General features: G+C 35.3%; 1 protein-coding gene across 5 annotated transcripts in view; it reads right to left on the bottom strand.

The window, feature by feature from the left end:
• Positions 1-19,738, bottom strand: part of ARID4B (AT-rich interaction domain 4B) — an 88,946-nt gene that overhangs the window by 32,174 nt on the left and 37,034 nt on the right. For all 5 annotated transcript variants that reach the window (XM_027657286.1, XM_027657287.1, XM_027657290.1 and 2 more), the window contains 8 exons: positions 16,407-16,486; positions 13,959-14,050; positions 11,299-11,437; positions 7,673-7,752; positions 6,301-6,374; positions 5,296-5,441; positions 1,793-1,865; positions 535-629 (listed from right to left, as the gene is read on the bottom strand). In XM_027657286.1, coding sequence (XP_027513087.1) covers positions 535-629; positions 1,793-1,865; positions 5,296-5,441; positions 6,301-6,374; positions 7,673-7,752; positions 11,299-11,437; positions 13,959-14,050; positions 16,407-16,486 — 779 coding nt within the window. The remainder of the gene's footprint in view (positions 1-534; positions 630-1,792; positions 1,866-5,295; positions 5,442-6,300; positions 6,375-7,672; positions 7,753-11,298; positions 11,438-13,958; positions 14,051-16,406; positions 16,487-19,738) is intronic.

Consider the following 19,738-nt stretch of genomic DNA (forward strand, 5'->3'; position numbering starts at 1 on the left):
ATGGGAAGCAGTTCAAAACACTAACAGAATCTGCTTGGCCATGAATTCCACATGTTTCAATTACTCCTCCGAGACCAATCCCAATCAGAACATTCTTCTATATACTGCCCAGGATAAACAGAAAGGGCCTCACAACAGACCTTAAACTAAATTATTTGTCTTTGAGATTTTATTGAGCAGTGACTTTCACTTTCAGGTAACATGTCAGGAACTATTTGTCAGATAAAGGTATCACAAAAACACACATACTGGCTGATTTTATGCAGTTATAATTAAAAATGCTGAGTAGATATAATTTATTTAGACTACAACTAGTTTCTCATTCATGTTAAAGCATAGTTTTTATACAGCTACAGGGTGTCTTCCATAGACACAGTACTCAACTTTCATACAACTGAAGCTCCTGTCTAAGAGGAGCACCTGTGTTCTTCTCTATCACTACTTCCCAAAATAATAAACAATTAATTACTTCACGATAATAAATAGCATCCTCAGATTTTTAGGCGCTGAAATACTCATCATACTAATACTCACATTATCAAATCCTCCAAGCTTGTGTACAAGTCTGAATAATTTGAAGAGATTCAAATTTCTATATCCTAATACAGGCCGCTTGTTAATAGGAGTGCCTGGGAACAAAGACAGTTATTACAGTGTTTTGAAGTATTTTTTTCTTTCAGAATAACTTGAAATCCACATCATATGCAATACTACACTATTAAATAGAGTACTGCAAACTGCACCTCATGTATCTGGTACTCTCTCTTCATGAAACTAAAACTCAAAGAGTTTTAATTACTGAACTACAGAGAAAATGGGTTATGTTACTTAATACATATTTATGCATTCTTCCATATATTACTGAACATGCAGAAATGATGCAACTTTTCTTGCTACCTGTATTATACTTATTTTTATTTCACCCACCAAAACATTTACATCTAAAAATACCAGCACAGTCCTTTCACTGCAATAAAACAAACATACCACAAAACAAACACACACACCCCAACAAAACAAACAAACAACCAACAACAACAGCAAACAAACAAAAAACCCAACCCTCCCCAGGAACAATTCCACAATGCTCCAAAGAGCTGACACTTCCTATGCTACTGTACTAGCAGTAGCTAGCACTCCATCATCTTTTGTGAACCATTCCTCAATTCATCTTCACATGGCATTAAAAAAAGATGCTTCTTTAACCAGTTATAATAGTAATTTAAATACAAACACCCTCACCCCTGCCAACAGACTCTATACTTTTCTTGCAGCATCTAAATACCTGATAAAGATTTAATATAGCAAATGGCACTGGCTTTTAAAAGTGTTTCAATCTACTTTACAGATGATGTTCATGCATTTAAGTGATCAGGATTCCCAAAAGAAAACTAGTACAAAGTAAATGCTTTTTTCCATGATCTGAAAAGTGGAGGGGGGTGTCAACAAATTTTATTTTATTTAAGTATTTTAAATTTATTAAACTGAGCATATAAACTAATATGATTGAGGAGATTAAATGTTTGATTATACAAACTATAAGTACACAGTAGAAAATATAATAGGATGTGCAAAATATAACAGGATATATGTGGATATTCTCATTCATGTTTTTGTGAAAGCAAAACTAAGGGACTGTATTTCAGGAAATGAATCAAGTGACAGACTCATCTTCTAAATCATGGGGAAGTCAGAAGTGATAAATACGATCTCCCTATTTCCAAAACTGTACTGCAAAGCACTACTAGTTTACAGATACAATTTTTAAAGTACTGTTAATTAAAACGCCTACCTCTGTCTTCCATGAACTTGTACAGTTGCTGAAGAAAGTTCTCTCGTTCTTCAGGAAATGGCTCTATTTCCTCCTGTTTAAAGCAATGCAGACAAGAAAATTATCACCATTTTGAGTTACAGGCCATTATTAAGAAATGTATTGCAGTGATAATTTAGGTTCAGATGTTTAAGTTTGTTTTACTGTGGTCAGCAACAGGATATTATACAAAGACACACATGTTCTCAGTGCTATGCCAGGTGAAAGTACATTTTATAAACTACAAACAGTGTTTCAAAATATATAAAACACTGACTGTAAACATACATTGAAATTGGATTTTTGATTGATCACTGTAGTGTCATAAGTGATACCACAAATCAAGATGCATTCTCAATTTTGTCCATTTATGCAGAGAGTCTTGGAGACAGCACTGTGAATGATCAAGAGATTGTATCAGAAATCTCAGCTCTGTTAACTGCAGTTAAGTGACTCCTTGATTCCTGGATAGACTAGACACTTTCAGAGATGAAGTGAAAGAGAAAATGGTGCTTGCACTTTCTTAGGAGTTCTAATCCACTGTACTGGCAAACCCCAGCAATGGCACTGCATGCATACTGCCATGGAGCACCAGCTGAACACATGGTGATCAATGCAGAACTGAAGTTACAATGGATATTTTGGAAGTTCAGTTCATTGCACTAATAACACTTTGTATTAGATTTACTTAGATTAATCAACAGTGGAGTTTAAAAACAAAGCACTATGGCTTATTTTATAACACCTCAAAATTTCCTTAGGAAATGGGACTTGCCACAAGCTGCAGCAGTATGATATTAATATAATCAAATTCTTAGGGAATTCTGATGACTGAGCTACTTCAAAACAATACACCAAATATGAGTCGATTAATTTTTAATACTACCTGGAATGTTTCCAAAAATAACTAGTTATTCAGCAATCTGAAATAAATTATTTTTCCTTAGTGTATTTTCATTCTGTGTTTATAATTTCCATTGTTCAACAGTCTCCTTGTACTAAATATTAAAGCTTCACCTACCCTGAAGCAAAGGGACAAAAGACATTGCCTTTAAAGTAATACCAAGATAGTTGAGAAATCAGCAGAAACAGAATATCATTACTAAACAGAATTGGGAAAAACACACATACACAAACAAAAACAAACCCCAGACATCTACTGAAGCTACTTAATAAAGAGACGGATGGTTGAAAATAAGGTCAAGAAACATTATGACTAATAGTCATAGTAAGGGAGTAAGGTTTTTTCCTTATTCTATACTTTCTCTTCTCCATTAAATGCACTTGGATGACAGATCAGAGCAAATAGGCAAAAAATTAAGAATCAGTATTCACAATATGTTGAAACAGTTGTCCTTTAGGTATAATTATCAACACAAATGCAATGAAAATATTTCACAGTCTCGCAAAGGCAATGCAAAAGGAAAGATTCTGCAAAGGGCATCACGTGATGAATAACTGATACTCAGAATACCAGCAGAGCTCAGAGCACGCTGTTTCAATGATCAAGAAGGACAGGCTGGGTAGAGAACTGCAAGCTGTATGCTAGATATCATCCTCATAGGGCAGGGGCACCAGAAATCAGGCATATCTAGCAATTCTTCACCAACAGGTAGAAGGCGAATCTGCAGCTCTGTGTATAGTGCAGATAAAAGCTTGGTTAAGAACACTCACATTCCACAGGCCACAAAGAACAAATTACATGACTGGAATTGAACACCAAAACTGTATCATTTTCGTTTATTTTAATAGCAGGTACTCGGAAAGGACTTCTACCAGCATCTGCTTGATCATGGAAAAGAGATCACGAGCAGCTATTTGGGTTACCCATATTCCTTAATAACAAGAAAAAAAACTCGCCATAAGAACATAGTCCAACGCAGCATTTAGGGGAGGGGTGGGGGCTGTCACTGAACAAAACTTGCAGGAAACCCAATGAAGTTTTGTAGAAGGAATGTACGCTTTCTAAATATACAGGGAACTGAGATAAAGGTGATGAAGAGGCTGACACTCCTTTCTCACTATAAAATCCACAGCAAGTGAATAATACTCGTTAATTTTCCCAATAGAGAATACAGCAACTTTCTGAGCAAGTGAGCTAAGGGGGAAAGCTTAAGACCCTGCATGCCTCTGAAAAGAATTTACACTTTCTCAGAATGTCTACAGAATCAGTATGTATTATACCCTACCAATAATATCTATTAATCTTTGAACATATACAGAATGTCTTAATCAAGAAGTTAGACAACAAGGTTTCCTCGATAATGGTTCGAAGCAGGCATGTCACACTGTCATATTTACTTATTTTCAAGTTAGACAACCAGAGTTTTAGCAGGTCACTCTGCAGTCTCTAATGTATCTGTCCATGTTAAAAAAGATAAAAGAAAGTGGCTTTTATGTAGGATAATGAAATCCAGTAAAACAGCAACATGCTTTTTGAAACACAAAATTCGCACAATATTACAGGCCAGCACTAGAAAAGAGGGTCTTTGCCAACTCTTTTATCTACCATCAGATTTCATAAAGGAAAGGAAGGACATTTTCCAGTCTCTTTCATTTGAAAAAAAAAATGCAATTCCTCTTCTAATGAGAGAAGTACAGAGGATTTTTATGGCAATTCCTATCTAAATAGGATGGAAGAATCTCTAAATACGTGAGACACATGCTCACACAGAATCCTATAGATGTCTTACCTATGGAGTATCTATATTTAAAGCCTGGGGTGACATATGTAAGAGCTTGGGTTTTTTGTATTGTTTTGCTCTGATTCATAGATAGTAGGACCACATGGATGGCCTGAGAGTCACCAATGAGAATTTTTCAGGTCCTGGAAAGCAGTAGAACAACCTGCAGGTGAGTAACAAAGTCCCAAGAGCAGGCCCACAGGTCCTGTTTGAGAAGAGATGTTGCTTGATAACCAGGAAGTTACAGGCACAAACAAAAATAAAGAGAGAAGTCTGCAGAAATTGCTCAAAGATGAGTGGAGAGAAGGCACACATGCCACTGACCACAGAAAAAAAATATTTTGTGTTTTAGAAGCCTCCTAGTCCAACAGGTGACTGAAATCACTGCATACTGGAAAAGAAATTATCACAAGAGATGTCACAGTAAATATCAAAGCCTCTCTTTCAGCCTCTCAGCCACTTTTTTTCTGGATAGGAGGCTGGGAGGAAATAACAGATAATTAGAAAACCAAGCATGAGGCAAGACTTCTTACTTACAGTACACAAAAAGAGCAGAAAGGTAGAAGTGGAGTGCATGGGCTAATGCCTTAATTGAAACCTCTTTTGCTTCTTTACATCAGGGTAGCCAGAAAGATAGCTTGCAGTGAAGCAATTCTCCAGCAGACCAGGATAAGAGAGAGGTACTCAACAATGCCTATGTTAACATGTTAGATTTTCCCTAATGTTAAAAAGGCTTATTTAAATATTACAGCCTTGCTAATTTTTATCAGCTGTCTGTCTGTGCCCTTTAACTTCACTTGCCTCTTCCTCACTGCTGTTATCCTCTTTTTCTTTTTCATCCTCTTCCTCTTCTTCAGCTTCACTGCTGGAGCTGTCTTCTTTCAATTCTGTTTTCCAGTTACTAGGAACAGTTCTGTTTTTACGGAATTCAAGGGCTTGGTCAAAAGCTGTAAAAGGACCAGCACTTGTTAACACTGCAGGAAGTATCAGTTTGACCACATATTTTAATAAGGAAACAGTAGTCAGTGGGGAAGGGGAGAAGAAGGATAGACCGCTAATTAACAATTCCACCCCCAAATTCAAAGAACCTCAACAACCACTCCCTGTTGTCCATCCTTACTTGTCTTACCCAGTTAAACTGGCCTAGTGTTCTCTCTATATCAAGTCATTCAGAGCTCTTACTGGTATTATTACCATATTAGTGTCTATAGACAAATAAGGATCTTCCGCACAGGACATGTACGAAAATTTAATTGAGAAAATCCCTATCCAACAGGTTTACAAAGCAGTTTATATATATAAAACAAGGGAGGACAAGGAAGATTAAACAAGCCAAAGCTAATTCTAAGAGTTTCATCACACAAACTTAAACTTTCAAATTAATTCACAATTACAGATTCTTGACAGTCCATAAAGGCAACTTACTTGCAACTATTAGGGGTACTACAGTGAGAATAATTCTATGAAGATCTAAAGCAAATAGATATATACTAAAATAACCTATAAAGCCAACATGTGCTGTACGATTACAGCCTTTGTTTAGCACATCTCTATGCTTGAAACAAGTGTGGTAGCTGGGGGGGAGGCATGTTGGCTTTTGTGGGTTTTGTTAAGATTTTATTGGTCTGTTTTAAAAAAGTCCCTCTAGCTTTTCAAAAGTGTTTTTCTTCAATATACTATTCTATAGGAAAAGATCCTGTATTTTAGCATTTTTAAGACATGAACCAATCTGCCATAAATTTAGACCAATTTATGTAATTGAGTAAATACATACACATGTGTTTTCTCATAGAAAGTTATTTTTACCTTGTTTTAACAAAGCGTCAGGCTTTGGTGAAGTTTCACTAATCTCCCGGACATCTTTTCTTGGCACAGAAGTGCTAGATAATTTAGAAAGCATTAAAAAAAATTACAATATTTTAAAGGTAAACTAAGAGTATAATACAGAGCTATCACTCAGACTACAACACACTTAAAAATATACATAAGCAGCATATGGAATATATCTTGACAATTCTATAGTGTTAGCCTGGTACAGTATTAGTCAGAGGATTTAAAAAAAATATTTCTACATGAAATTGGTTTGACCACCTATATGTATTCACTGTGTACTAAAGAAAGCGTGCTACTTCCACAAACAGGTAGTTTCTGGAGACTCCCAAATACATAATACCTAAAAAAAACTCACGTTAATTTAATGTTAATTTAAAACCCTACTTTGCTTAAAGCATAAATAAGTATTAGTATAAATTGCCAGTATGAAACTAAAGACTTACAAATTGAAAGAACAAAGCACTTTCTAATTTCTACTGTAGCTATAACCAAGGAAGCAAATCTGAACTGCAGCTCTGGGGACTTGGGGGTAAGTGTGTGCTCATGTGCACACACATCTTGTGTGTATTTCTTTGGAGATGTGCACTGATGCCTGAAAAACTATCAAATGATAAAGGATAGCCTAGACTTAGTAAGTAATTAAACAACTTAAATATTTCAATTTCCTTTCTGCAAAACATTCTGTTAAACTGAACCAAGCCAAACTCCAATTTTGAAAATAAAAACTAAAACCTAGAAAAAGAATTCTATTGTCACGAGCTTAAGAACAGAAAGTTTCTTATTCTGTTGCAAACACCATACGGTCTGGTTTTCCACATTTCTCTATTATTTTTCCTACTTTGAGTAGTATTGCTGCTCTTTTCAAGGAACGTGATAAGATGCAGTTGCTGTGTAGTCTGAGACAAACATATGCCTTACTACCTCAAAACAAGAAAGAGGATTTCTGTGTGCATGCGGTGTACGTGCGTGCATGCACACAGCCCCACCCACCCTTCTGTAGCTGGATAAGCTTATGGTCCACATCCCTGAAAAGCAGTGCTCTATTCCAACCACAGCAAGAAAGAGTCTCCAGTCATTCTTGAAGTCACGTAATACTGCTTTGTTTGCCACAATTGTGACAATGAAATTAAAACGAAGACAGATAGATTTATCACCCCATTATTAATAATGGCAAAGTTCAAGACTAATTTAGTTACTGTTAACAGGTTTTTAAACATTAGAAAAATCTTGGTAAATTTACTGAGCTTACTGATGTTATTAATACTTTACCCAACACAACTCATACTACATTTAATTTGACTGGTATAAATTTAGTTCAGTTATCAAACTCTACATTCCTACTTACAATTTGCCATCCTTGAATGAGCGAACGAGAATATTGTCTTTTTTCACTGCAATATCATCACTACAATCTGGACAAACCACCTGCAAAAATATTACAAATGCAAAGTTTAGAGAGAAAAGGTAAAAACAAGAGAGTAATAGTATACGCCAATGCTACTCAAAAAGCTTTTGGGCCCATTTCTCTTTAGCAACCCTAAGATGGGACCAACTGAGATCCCTCAAAACACAGGAGTGATGACCTCCTGAAATTACTGAATGCATCAGTTCATGCTCGCTTCCTAGAGGGAACTGACAGCTGCTGCCAGAGATATAAGAATAGCATTCTGACAAAAGGTAAGTATCTCCCATGCCACTACAGTTTTTTCTAGTCCTCATCCTAAAAGGTCAAGAAATGCCACAAATACTGCTATTTGAGTTAGAGACTACTTCTGAAAACTTCCAAAAATGGCAAGGATGTAATCACAAACAGTTTCAAAAACAAAGGCTTACAGGATTTATGAAATTGGATTTTATAATGGAAGACTTGTAAGTCATCTACCTAGGAGAGAAGAGTGCCTCAAGTACAAGTATTATGATAGGTTCTTTAATTCAAGAAGTAGACTAATCAAGTCTAGCATTGAGACATTTTTTTTTTGCAATTTTAAAAGCTATTTAAGTTTCGTTAAACCAGTTTTTTAATTAAAAAGCTTCAGAAATTTATTTAAAAAATATATCTCTATTGAATTTCCAGAGTTATAGAACAGAAAAGCAACCCTCTTCATCACTCATCTCTCTTCTCTCAAAACATGTGTAGTTCCCTGAAAGTTAGGAAAATTATGGCTGCTGTAAAACCCCAAGGAGGAGCAAATGACTTTAGTCATAATTTAGACCAGGTAAATACCTCTTCTTACATCAACTGTTGCCTTTCGGTCCTAATTTTCCACCAAATACACAAAGATACTGTGTGACAAAAGCTTTTTTTCCCTCTTACACAGGTCACCAGCCATATAGCATTGTAGAAGGTAACTGATTTGGAAACAGGCTCTTATTTGTACAGGCTAAATATGAGAGCATAAGCATAGGCTAAACACACTTCTTGAGCGAAATAAAACTTAATAGCCCAAGTCTCAAAATCCAATGCATTCTACAGTCTTCAAAGAAATTACTTTACAAACTACAACTTTCTAATTGAAATGCAGTTTAAGATATAGTTTGCAATACTGAGGTAAAAGACAGTGATTATCAAACTCCTAGCTCTTTAAAGATGGAGAAAGACCCTTCAGGCTTTAGCTATAGGTTTTCTAAAAGCATCAAGATCTTAGAAATCCATTCAGAGGTTGGAAAACAGCTTACCACAACCTCATCTAGTGCCTTTACATCAAGCAACATCACCTCAATTTTGCCTGAATGCAAAAGAAAACTCCTCTGGAGTCATAGGAGGATGAAAGAGATGATCCTATGTAAACTCAATTTTCTGAAAATGCTGCAGGCAGATTTCCTCACTACAACTTCCAAAAGCCTTTAAGTACACATTAAAACTAAGCTAGGCTATAAAGCTTGCTAAATCACACTCTTTGACATAAGAAACAACTGTCAGGCCTTTTTACAATTACAATTAGTCATTGTACTCACCGCTTCCCCCCAGAACCAGTAAAAACAAGCAAACAAACAAACTAAAAACCCCCAACCCAAGCATGAAAGAAGGATTAAAACAATGTCAATAACCGAGTCCTAACAGTTATTTTTACCAAATTTAGAACCTCTACAGTTTTAGATTTGTAAGAGCTGGTTATAGGGCTGATATCCAAAGCGCTCAGTTTCCACTACTAATCTTAATTGTTACTTGCTGTAAAGGTTTAGACTAATCCCTTAACTTCTTTTCACATAATAAACTTACACAAAGTCCTCTGTGCTTATACACAAACCATATCAGTATACATAACGAAGTAATGCTGATACACATTCTTCAGCACATTAAACCTCAATTTTCATTTGATTATTCACGTAATTACACTTACCATAATATAAAGTTAATGCAAAATTTATCAGTAATAAGATAAGATTACTTTGTTGATACAGTAGGGTAACCTGCTTACAAGGTAAAATAGCTGAGAGGCATAGCTACTGGGGAGGAGATTACAACAAAAAACCCCACAAAAACAAAAAAATCCCAAACCAATATGATGCAGAGCTATAAATCTGATTACTAAAGTAAGAGTTAATCTAGGATAAGCTATTTTAGCATTAACAAGCTTCACCCTCAAACTTTATCCCCCTACTGCTTCTCATTCATTGCAGGAAGCTTTCCATGAAGAATGAGCTATTCTAATCTTCATCTGAAAGCCAAAGAAATAATTCATATAACTTTGGAGCAGAAGCAACAATTCAGTTACACTTTAAGGTCTGACCCAAAGCTATCCTGAGCATGGCTCAAGAGCTCAAGAGCAAGCTCAGGCCTGCCATGGAAACTGGTATCTGTGATGTGCATGACCAGAAGGGCAAACCCAACAGCGTGACATAAAGCTGCTCAAGCAAGTTTCACAGACCACTTCTGAGTGCAGCTGGGAGGCAGGATATTGCATCAATCTTGATGACAGCTTTCAGTACAGAAACATCTCAATTTTTCTTGCTTATTACTGAAAACCTCTCTTAAAGCTATCTGCCATTAACATGGTATCTCCTTGCTGTACATTCTGCCCTCTCCCTTGCTGTAAAAAAGACCTCAGTGACTCATTTTCTTCCAACAACTTCCCCAAAAGAAGACCTGCTGGAAAGCTACTGGACTGCATTACAAGACACAGCAGGTGACAAGAAGAGAGCTACAATTGAGAGCTATTGCACATACTAAGAACAGTTAAGTGTTACTGTATGGTATCTTTTCAAAAGCAGAACACAAGTCTTCCTGAAATTAGACAAGTATGCTATGCTTTCGTTACCAGAGAGCAATTAATCGAATATTTACAATTAATAATAAAATAAAAATTAAAAACCATGATACCAGAAGGTACTACATATAGAAATACATTGATATCCAAATATATCAGTCAGTCTATATGCAATCTCTACACTAGCTGTGATATTTTATTAGAATTTTATTTGTTAAAAAATAAGCCAGAATAAAGGAAGAGTATTTCTACCGAAAGGCTACAATGTAATTTTCAAGGAAATTTACTGTCAATTCTCCACTACCTATCATAGTGACCAAGAAGAAATATCTGGTTTTATTATCAAATGTATTTATATTGAACCTTGAAAAATAATGTCTGTGTAATCGATAAACTTCCCCTCTCTTTGTACTTTATATTTTCTCCTCAATAAAACTCAGTAATTCAGAAAATTAGCATGCAACAGCCTAGGAAAAAAGCCCTGAAATTTTAGTTCAATAGTATTAAACACACTGCTGAGCTGAAATTAGGTCAACAAGCTCTGGCTGTTTGGAAAAACTAAAGCCACATCAGCAATCCCTTTTTGTAAACAAATATATTTAGATATATAATATTTTCTGTAACTATTATGATACAGTTCAATTTGAAGAACCATATGAAGTTCTAATAAAAAACACCAAAATGAAAAAACCCCACACTTTTCTCTGGTTCCTAGAAAACAAAAGAAAGCTTTACTAAATTACAATAAAGATGAAACCCTTACCAAGGCTGGAAACCACAGAGCTTTCTTTTTATCCACACTGAAGCAGTCCACGCACACAACTTTTCCTAATAACTCGTCACTTTGTTTTCTATCATCTTCATCTTCATCGCTGGAAGAGGATGAAGATTCTTCTTCAGGACTAAACAACAGAAAGAGACTTAAAAGTCAACTATTCAAAACTTGCATATTATAATTACAGGAGATCCAAAGCTAATTGTCAAAGAGGCATGAGTAATAACAACTTGAATTGTTTGTTAAGTGTTTCAGCATAAAAACGAATAGAAATGTTTATAATTACAGTATAGTAACAATTCAAACATTATAAACTCAGAAATGCATATTTACTAGTAAGACATGCAAATACCAAACAAAACATCACCATGCATTGACATGGAGGAAGATAAACGCATTGTCAGGGCATTCAAGTGAGACCAATGCTGCTCTACAGAAGCACTGTTCAAAAATACTGTTGTAGTTGTAGTTTTGGACCAACCTCAAGTTAAACTGCTTTGTTTTTCCCTCTTAATCTCTCTAGGCTTTTACTTCAACAGCCATACAGAATAAAAGGCTGTTCTGAGAGAGGACAAATCTCTGAAGAAGAAACATCAGCTATAAAGATGAATAGCAAAGAGAAAAAGACGTCTATTTATCTTTAAACAGTTCTTTAAAGAAGCGCAGTGAAGCATTTTGATGACTGTTTCAATTTCACATTGAATGTAGTGCTGGAATGTAAGCAGATGGGCAAAGGTGCAAATACATTTTGATTTAAAAAGGTTCTGGATTACTGTTTTGACTGTTCAAGTACAAAGTTGCACCCAGTTTAACCACATGGGGAGTCTAAATGTACAAAACCAAATAAAATTACCTGCAACTGATTAAAAAAAAAATAAAATAAAAAAAAAATCAGCACTCTTGCCACTCTCTCTAGATCTTTTTTTACTCGTCACTTTCAAGGTTAATTCTCAGGAAATATACAGCATGTTCAATGAACACAGGAAGCATAATTTTAAAAGCTATCTTCCATTTTTCACATAACTGCTTTTGAGTACAAAATTCATTATTTAAAAAAACCTCAGTTAGAATTTCTGTAACATAAAACAACTGATGTTACAGTCTAAGGTAAATTATTATGTTTCCTTTTCCCCACCTTAATTTCCAGTGCTGATAAAGCATTCTCTTGGAATTTTTTTCCCTCAACATCTTTTTTTTTTTTTAAGTAGTGGTTTCTTTTAAAATACAGTATGAAACTTAGGCTGCTTTCTAGGGTTCAGTAATCTCTTGTGGGAAGAGAAAGAAGTCTAGGACTAGCCAGAAAGCCAGAACTATTTTAGAGAGGCTACTTCCTAGCTCAGTTATGCCAATATCTGTGCAATTTCTCTTTTTACTCAGTTAAGTCTATTAATTGTAAGATAAAGGGAAGTGCGTTGCTTCTGACATAATAATGTCCTGTATAGTTACAGAAACAGAGAAAACAATGACCCAGTCACAGACACCAAGGATGTTGCAATCATGTTCTCTGTGGTAACACCAGCTTTTTCATTCACTACAGTACAAATTAGTAAGTCAGTAATTTTAAGAGTAAATTTATAGCAGCGCTACATATGTAGGGCAACATCTATTTCAAGCTATCAAAAAGAGAGCAAAAGGATAGCCCAAGCACAAAACCCACTACCACCCAAAAACTTTAAGCAAAACAAAAAACAAGAGCAAACAAAAAAACCCCCCACCCCCCCCATCATACGCACATTAAAAAAAAAAGAAACCCCACAACCCACCCACAAACAACAGAGAACAGTCACTGGATTACTTAACACCGGTTTATCAAGATCACAACTACTAGTTCTGGCACCTAGGAAATCAAGTCACTACTCTTGAACTTGGTTTTTCTATCAGTAAACTTTGCTGGAAACCATAATAGAAGCAATGGGCAGAAACTGTTACACAGGAAGTTCCACCTGTATATGAAGAAGAACTTTAATCTGTGGGTGACCGTGCACTAGAATAGATTGCCCAGAGAGGTTGTGGAGATTCCCTCACCAGAGGTATTCAAGAACCGTGTGGACACAATCCTCTGCCATGTGCTCTGGGATGACCCTGCCTAAGCAGGGAGGCTGGTTGGACCAGATGACCCACTGGGGTTCCTTCCAACCTGACCCATTCTGTGATTCTATAATACTGTTCACCTATTTCTAAAAGCTCTCAGATATCCTGTAATGAGAAACCAGAGGTCTAGAGGAGGATTCTGGTACCTTGTACAAAGACTTCATATCAGCTGGACAAAGACTAAATTGTAACGATTTTAGTTTGAGTCCAACACATTCATAACACTGTCAGTCTACTACAGAGACATTTCTGACTACAGTTTAACATCATTTTTCCACTTGTTACGCTACTTTTTTTTTTTTACTTAATAAAACCAAGAAAAAACTCTTGCCTATACCTGGTGTTATTTTAAATATTGATTACACAAGACTTGAAATGCTTATACACAACAGTGCACATGCACCTGACTTTCAATCTGGGTGCTTAACAACATTTTTCATCTGGCCTCCTGTTTTTGAATAAAGAGAAGCCCAAAGATACAAGTAATAAAACTCCACACACACTGAAAGCTTCAGAATTGAATACACACAGCACAGGTATCAAGATGTTTAACTTACATATGATTGGATCTCCTTCCTCTGTTTGTTTTCTTTCCGATAACAGGAGTCCCGAAGTGTTCAGGATTGGTGAGCGGAAGCTGATCTAATGTCTGTTGAAATGTAAAAATACATATGCATGCACATAAAAAAACCCCCTGGCATGAGTTATTCTCCAAACCACATGGTTCATAAAAGTAATTTTTCAATAGACTTTCTCATTACAAAAGAAGTACAGAAGTACATCATACATGTCATGCTTTGATTTTAAAAAAGCAATGTGTTTTGTTCTGGTTTTTTTTCAACACTTTCTCTGCACCTCTGAATAACTGACTTTTGTCCAAAACACATAGGTAATTCTTCCCAGAAGTTCTGCCTTTGGACCATTAAAACACAGAGAAATAAGAATCAGGTATTCTGTTATCCCGACCTGGGATATTCCATCTCTACTGGATGAATTTTCTGCGCTTCCTATCATTTAGACTAAACATCCAATCATCTACTTAAAAATGAACAAAGGTCCCCTTTGAAATGAAGTTGCAAGATAACAGCAGCAAACACAACAAGTTAATTGTATTTTTTTGTTAGTAATTCATAATTTGATATGTGAGGGGGACTCTAAAACAACTTTAAAGAGGCTGCTATATTGATAATTGAGAGGGTGCTAATTGATGCTTTATCAGCATCAAAACAAAAAGAGAGAGAGAGAGAAAGAACTTTCCTTGTTCAGGGAGAATGCTTCAAGAGAAGAACTCATGGATGTGCAGTATCTTCTGCCTCTAAGCCTGCTGTTAACTGTTTAAATGATAAACATTCCAGATTTGAAGGCTCCTGGTACACAAGAGTTTTTTGTACAGCCACTTACTCTCACTCTTTGAAAGACGGGAGAAAGTCTTCCAAATTAAATACAATCCTCTGACTTAAACTTCTTTGTCATGTATTGATTTTTGAATGTGTAACACCAACGAGAATCTCAAATGTATTCTGTGCCAGAGAACTAACATAGGGACAATAAAACTGGCTTTTTAAAATCTGAAAGTAAATGTACAACTACTTCTGAGTGTGATGGACAACCTAAAAGACTCTACACCACACACTTGGGAAGGCAGAGATGAAGTTAAAGCAGCATCAGAACAAGACAACTGTGGGGCACTGGCCTAATTACAAAAGAAATTTGAGATGCAATTTTCCCTGCTGAGTAGCTGTGCAATCACAAAGTAATTATTAGACATGCACAACATGTGTTTCATTGAGGACTGGTGACAATGAATTGCGTATCAGTGACTTTTGGCAAAACATCAAAAGCTAAGACAATAAAAGCTGACAAAATAGAAAGTAGTTGTCACCTGAATATATTGTTTCTTTGAATCTGACAAAATAATACAAATTATTCTACTTCAGCCAAACAGGTCGCAAAGCAATATATATACACTAAAATTTTAAATCTGCTTACTATAAGGTAATACCTCTGAAACCATATTAAAATAGTCTTTATGGAATAGAAACAATCTAATCTTCAGTTGTGCTGATCATTAATAACAGAGTTAATTGAAGGAACACCACAGTCTTTAAAATTTTGGCATTTATATCTGAATCCAGATTTAGGCATATAATTAGGGCCCCTTTTTTACATGTGTTTAATCCTGACTTCAGGTTCTAAAGGGTACCTGAATCTTCACAAGAACGCAGTACACAAACAACAAGCTCAGCTGACTACAATAATAACATCATATTTATGTAGAGCAAAAAACCCCATCTTCAGTAGCTCTCCAATAAGCAAACATGTTTACATAAGTCTGCCCACCCAGTCCAGATTGTCTTACATAATACGAAGGAGTAACCCTCATTCTGAAATTCCAACTATTTGTAATTTGCTACAAATGTGTGCCTATTCTAATGGGCAAGTCACCTTTAAGGCATGAGCCAGCTTCAAAATACCGATAACTGTTGTCAAATTACCAAATAACAGCAATTAATTATTGGCCTTTTAAAAGAAAAGTATTCATCTTTCAGGTTTATCAATTATTGCAAACCTTGATTATCTATCTAAAATCCAGCAGAACTGTGAAAAGAAGTACATCCATTTTTAATTATAATTTATATGAATTTTAATATTATAATTATATTGTGATTCCCCCCAATTAATACTTACAGATAATTTTTTTATACAAAGCAAAGCAGTTGTGTGATTGCAATTTTTTGTGTGATCTACAATCTGTAAACTATCAAAAATATAAAAATGAAAAAGATGAAATTCTGATTTTGCTTCTTAACTTACACAGTTTGATGAAATCTAATTGTATTTCTTGATTTTAAAAAAGAATAAGCCAGACCCTGTAGACTGTACTTTATACAACCCCCTTTTTTAGTAGCATGAATGTACATAACATACTAAAGACTGAGGCACTAAAAATATCACTTTTAAATTTTTCTAAATAAAAAGTTGTAATACAAAAATTCTTCAATTACCTCACTTTCAGCAAAATGTCTTTCTCCTTTTAAACACAGGGAAGAGCGTCTCAGAGTCTTCTCATCACCATCATCAAATACTGTCACCGGATAACAAGTGAGGAAAGAAAAAGACTTTCTTTTTAAATCAAGATATTGTTGATTCATTTAGATGTTCAGAAAGAATGGGATATAGATTCCTGTAGCTAATTCTTAAAACAAAGCTATACCTGGATAGATAATGCTGCATATCCAGTAAAGCATTTCACAGATTGACCAAATACATTAGCTGCTGTATCACCACAACTTGTATATGTTAAAAGGAATCTTTAATAATCAGCAGTTGAGCAGACAAAAAATAAATACCCACTAGAATTCAAAAACTATTCTTCTAACATTTACAATTTTTACAAAACTTTATTACGTAACCAGAACTCACACAATATTCAAGTAGAAGCTATGCTTACTACAAAGAAACATAAATGGATGTTTACAGAAAAAAGTTACAACTTAACATTATATGAAAGTTCAATGTCTTTCTCTATTGACTTCATTCAACTATGCCATAAAACAGTGATATCAGCCTAAGGAAGATGACAATAGTCAAAGTGCTGACAATCATCAAAACTAGCTCTACTGACAGAACTGTGGAGCTCCCAGTTTCTAGACTTTCTGCCACCTCTGCTATCACAAGGTCAAGTGGAAACAAGTTCATAATACTGTTGATTCAGCTACATATATTATCTTTTTGAATCCTAAAATGCACTGCACACATTTAAGGTGAGGTCTTCAGAAGCTGATAAACTGGTCATATAAAAAGTAAGCTTTTGTCAAGTCTTCTTCAGGTATTTAACAGGTTAAAACTGAAAAAATTTGACTCCCAGGCTTTGCTTGCACTGTTCAGTGAGACAAAAACAGATCTCTTCTTCCCTCCTGAACACTGATAATAATTACATTCTTGTCTCCACACTGCAGTGACCTTGAAGACTTTTGTGGGCATGGAAACAACACCAAGATTAGATTAAAATATTACATTAAAAAGTAAAAGTTTCTGCAATTTCTTCACATGCCTCTTTCACCTTCATTCAAATCTTCGCTTCTGTCCATCAACAGATCAAAAAACAGTGTTAGAAGGATGGTTGTCAGCCAGCAAGATTAGAGAGGTTAATTTTCAGCCATGTCTGGCTTTCAGATAGTGGGTGTTACACTCTTCAACATTTACTAATTTAAATACAAATATATAAAAAGCAACAGGATACATCAAAATTCTTGACTAGTACTTGTTTGAAATGAAAGAAACTTTTATCTAGTTCTGAGAATTTTTGATCCCTGTGTTAAATTCAGTACTGTTGATAACAAACTTCCACTCGTGACTACCATTCCCCAGACTGTATTAATATACTACAGTAACTGCTGAACACTGCTCAGTGATAAACTATCAGTCAGAGACACACAATTGTCACTTCAACATTTGTTGAAAAATATCAACATCAAGAACTGCACACAAAAAACCACGTAGATTTGGAACTGCATCTCAAATGGTCAACACATAATTAAGCCCCCTCTCCATTAAATGAAGTAGAAGGCAGCAGGTTCCTAATCCAGTTTGTGTTAATTAAGATAACAGTCTCCTTACATAATGAGAGATAAAAAAAAAAATCTATCCACTTCAGGAGATAAGCTGACTACAGCAGAGGTAAACCTATTCAGAGCTAGGTAGGTAGCCACATTATGGGTCCTGTGTGATAATCTGCCTGTGGCCTCTTCCCTGCCAGGGGGATTCCTAATCTTGTTCCATGAATACTTCCAAAGGAAAAGCTTCACCTCCCTGTAAGACTTGTGCAGCCAGCATGGCACATATGGCTGATTACATATGACATTCTGATCTAACGGAACATCCTGAAAACAACCTACTGAGCGGTCATACAACAGTGTAATGTATTTAAAATCATGTATTCTAAAACTGCAAGGAAAAGAGGAAAAAAGAAAAAGGAGGCAACTTCTGTAAATAAAGCCACTTTGAATTGTGCGAAAGGGCAATGTAATGACAAAATCATGCAGAAGGGGTTTAAGACTACTTTTGAACATGCACAGTTCTGCATTTTTAGTCAAGCAAACAATCCTACAATTTCTCCCCCCCACAGTAAACACAGAGATAAATGTTAAGAATATCAATTAAACTTTAAAAGTTTAATTAAAAAACGTTTAATTAAAATCATATGAAGGATGAAACAGTATCCAGTTACCAGGAGTGGAATACCTTGAACTCTTTGAGGAATTTTTACAGGACAGGCAGGGACACTTGGTGTATGTATGTGCATGTGTATGAGTGTGTATTTATTTATTTTTATATAATATATATATTTATATATATATGTATTATATTTACAGCTTTTATACACATATATACAAAGTGTAGTATAGTCATTTTAAAAGACTATGTAAGTTGGGATTTTATAAAAATTTGATTCTTATCGCCCTTTGGTAGGAAAGCAGTAGCACAAAAAAAAGACATGTAAACAAACCAATGTGCAATTTCTCATCAGAAAACACCTTATGAATACAAGACAGACAGGGATGCTCTTAAAGCAACCTTGCCCATACTTCATTGTTAAAAGAGTTCTCAAGCGGCCCTCAAATGGTTATTACTCTCTAGATACTGCTGCAGTGGCATATATGGTCTTAAGTATCTTTTGGAAAGGTATTACTTCAGATCAATCTGATCCCTTCACAAAGTTTTTGACCAAATCATAGTAATTTTATTCAAAAAATCATTAACAACACAAATAATTAGATGCTTCTCAACAAGTGCTAGGACAACATTAGGTAACTGCTGGTTAAGATGTGTGCTAATTCTGAAGTCTGGGAAATGGCAACTATACCTTAAAGTAGGAATTTCATTCAGATCGGCAAAGTCATCACTGTCTATAAAGATAATTTCTGTCTCATTCCACTCACCCTCCTGACAAAGATTATTCTAATCATCCACTGCTAGAGTCACTTCTCTATCAAAGTGCATTACACAGCCAGCAGCTGTGCTATTTTTACTGATTCTGCAAGGTCAACATGCTTTTGTCTACTTTTATCTACAAAATGTAAGAGTTGAGACTGAAAACCATACCTCTTCCTATTTCTCAAGCCCAGGATTTTTGACAGACATCTACTTTGATTTACAGACTGCAACTCCATGACATCTACCTTCAAAATTTATTCTGCATGGACTCCTATCTTATTCTTCTTGCTGAACCACTAACCTCACACTTTCTCAGAAACATAAACATACAACACAGTTCTAACACCAGCTATACCATTTACTTCTTAAAAGCTCTCTTATCTGATCCACTTCTGTAATA

Source organism: Corapipo altera, unplaced genomic scaffold (genome assembly GCF_003945725.1).
Source record: "Corapipo altera isolate COAL_440 unplaced genomic scaffold, ASM394572v1 2c, whole genome shotgun sequence".
Taxonomy (NCBI): Eukaryota; Metazoa; Chordata; class Aves; order Passeriformes; family Pipridae; genus Corapipo; species Corapipo altera.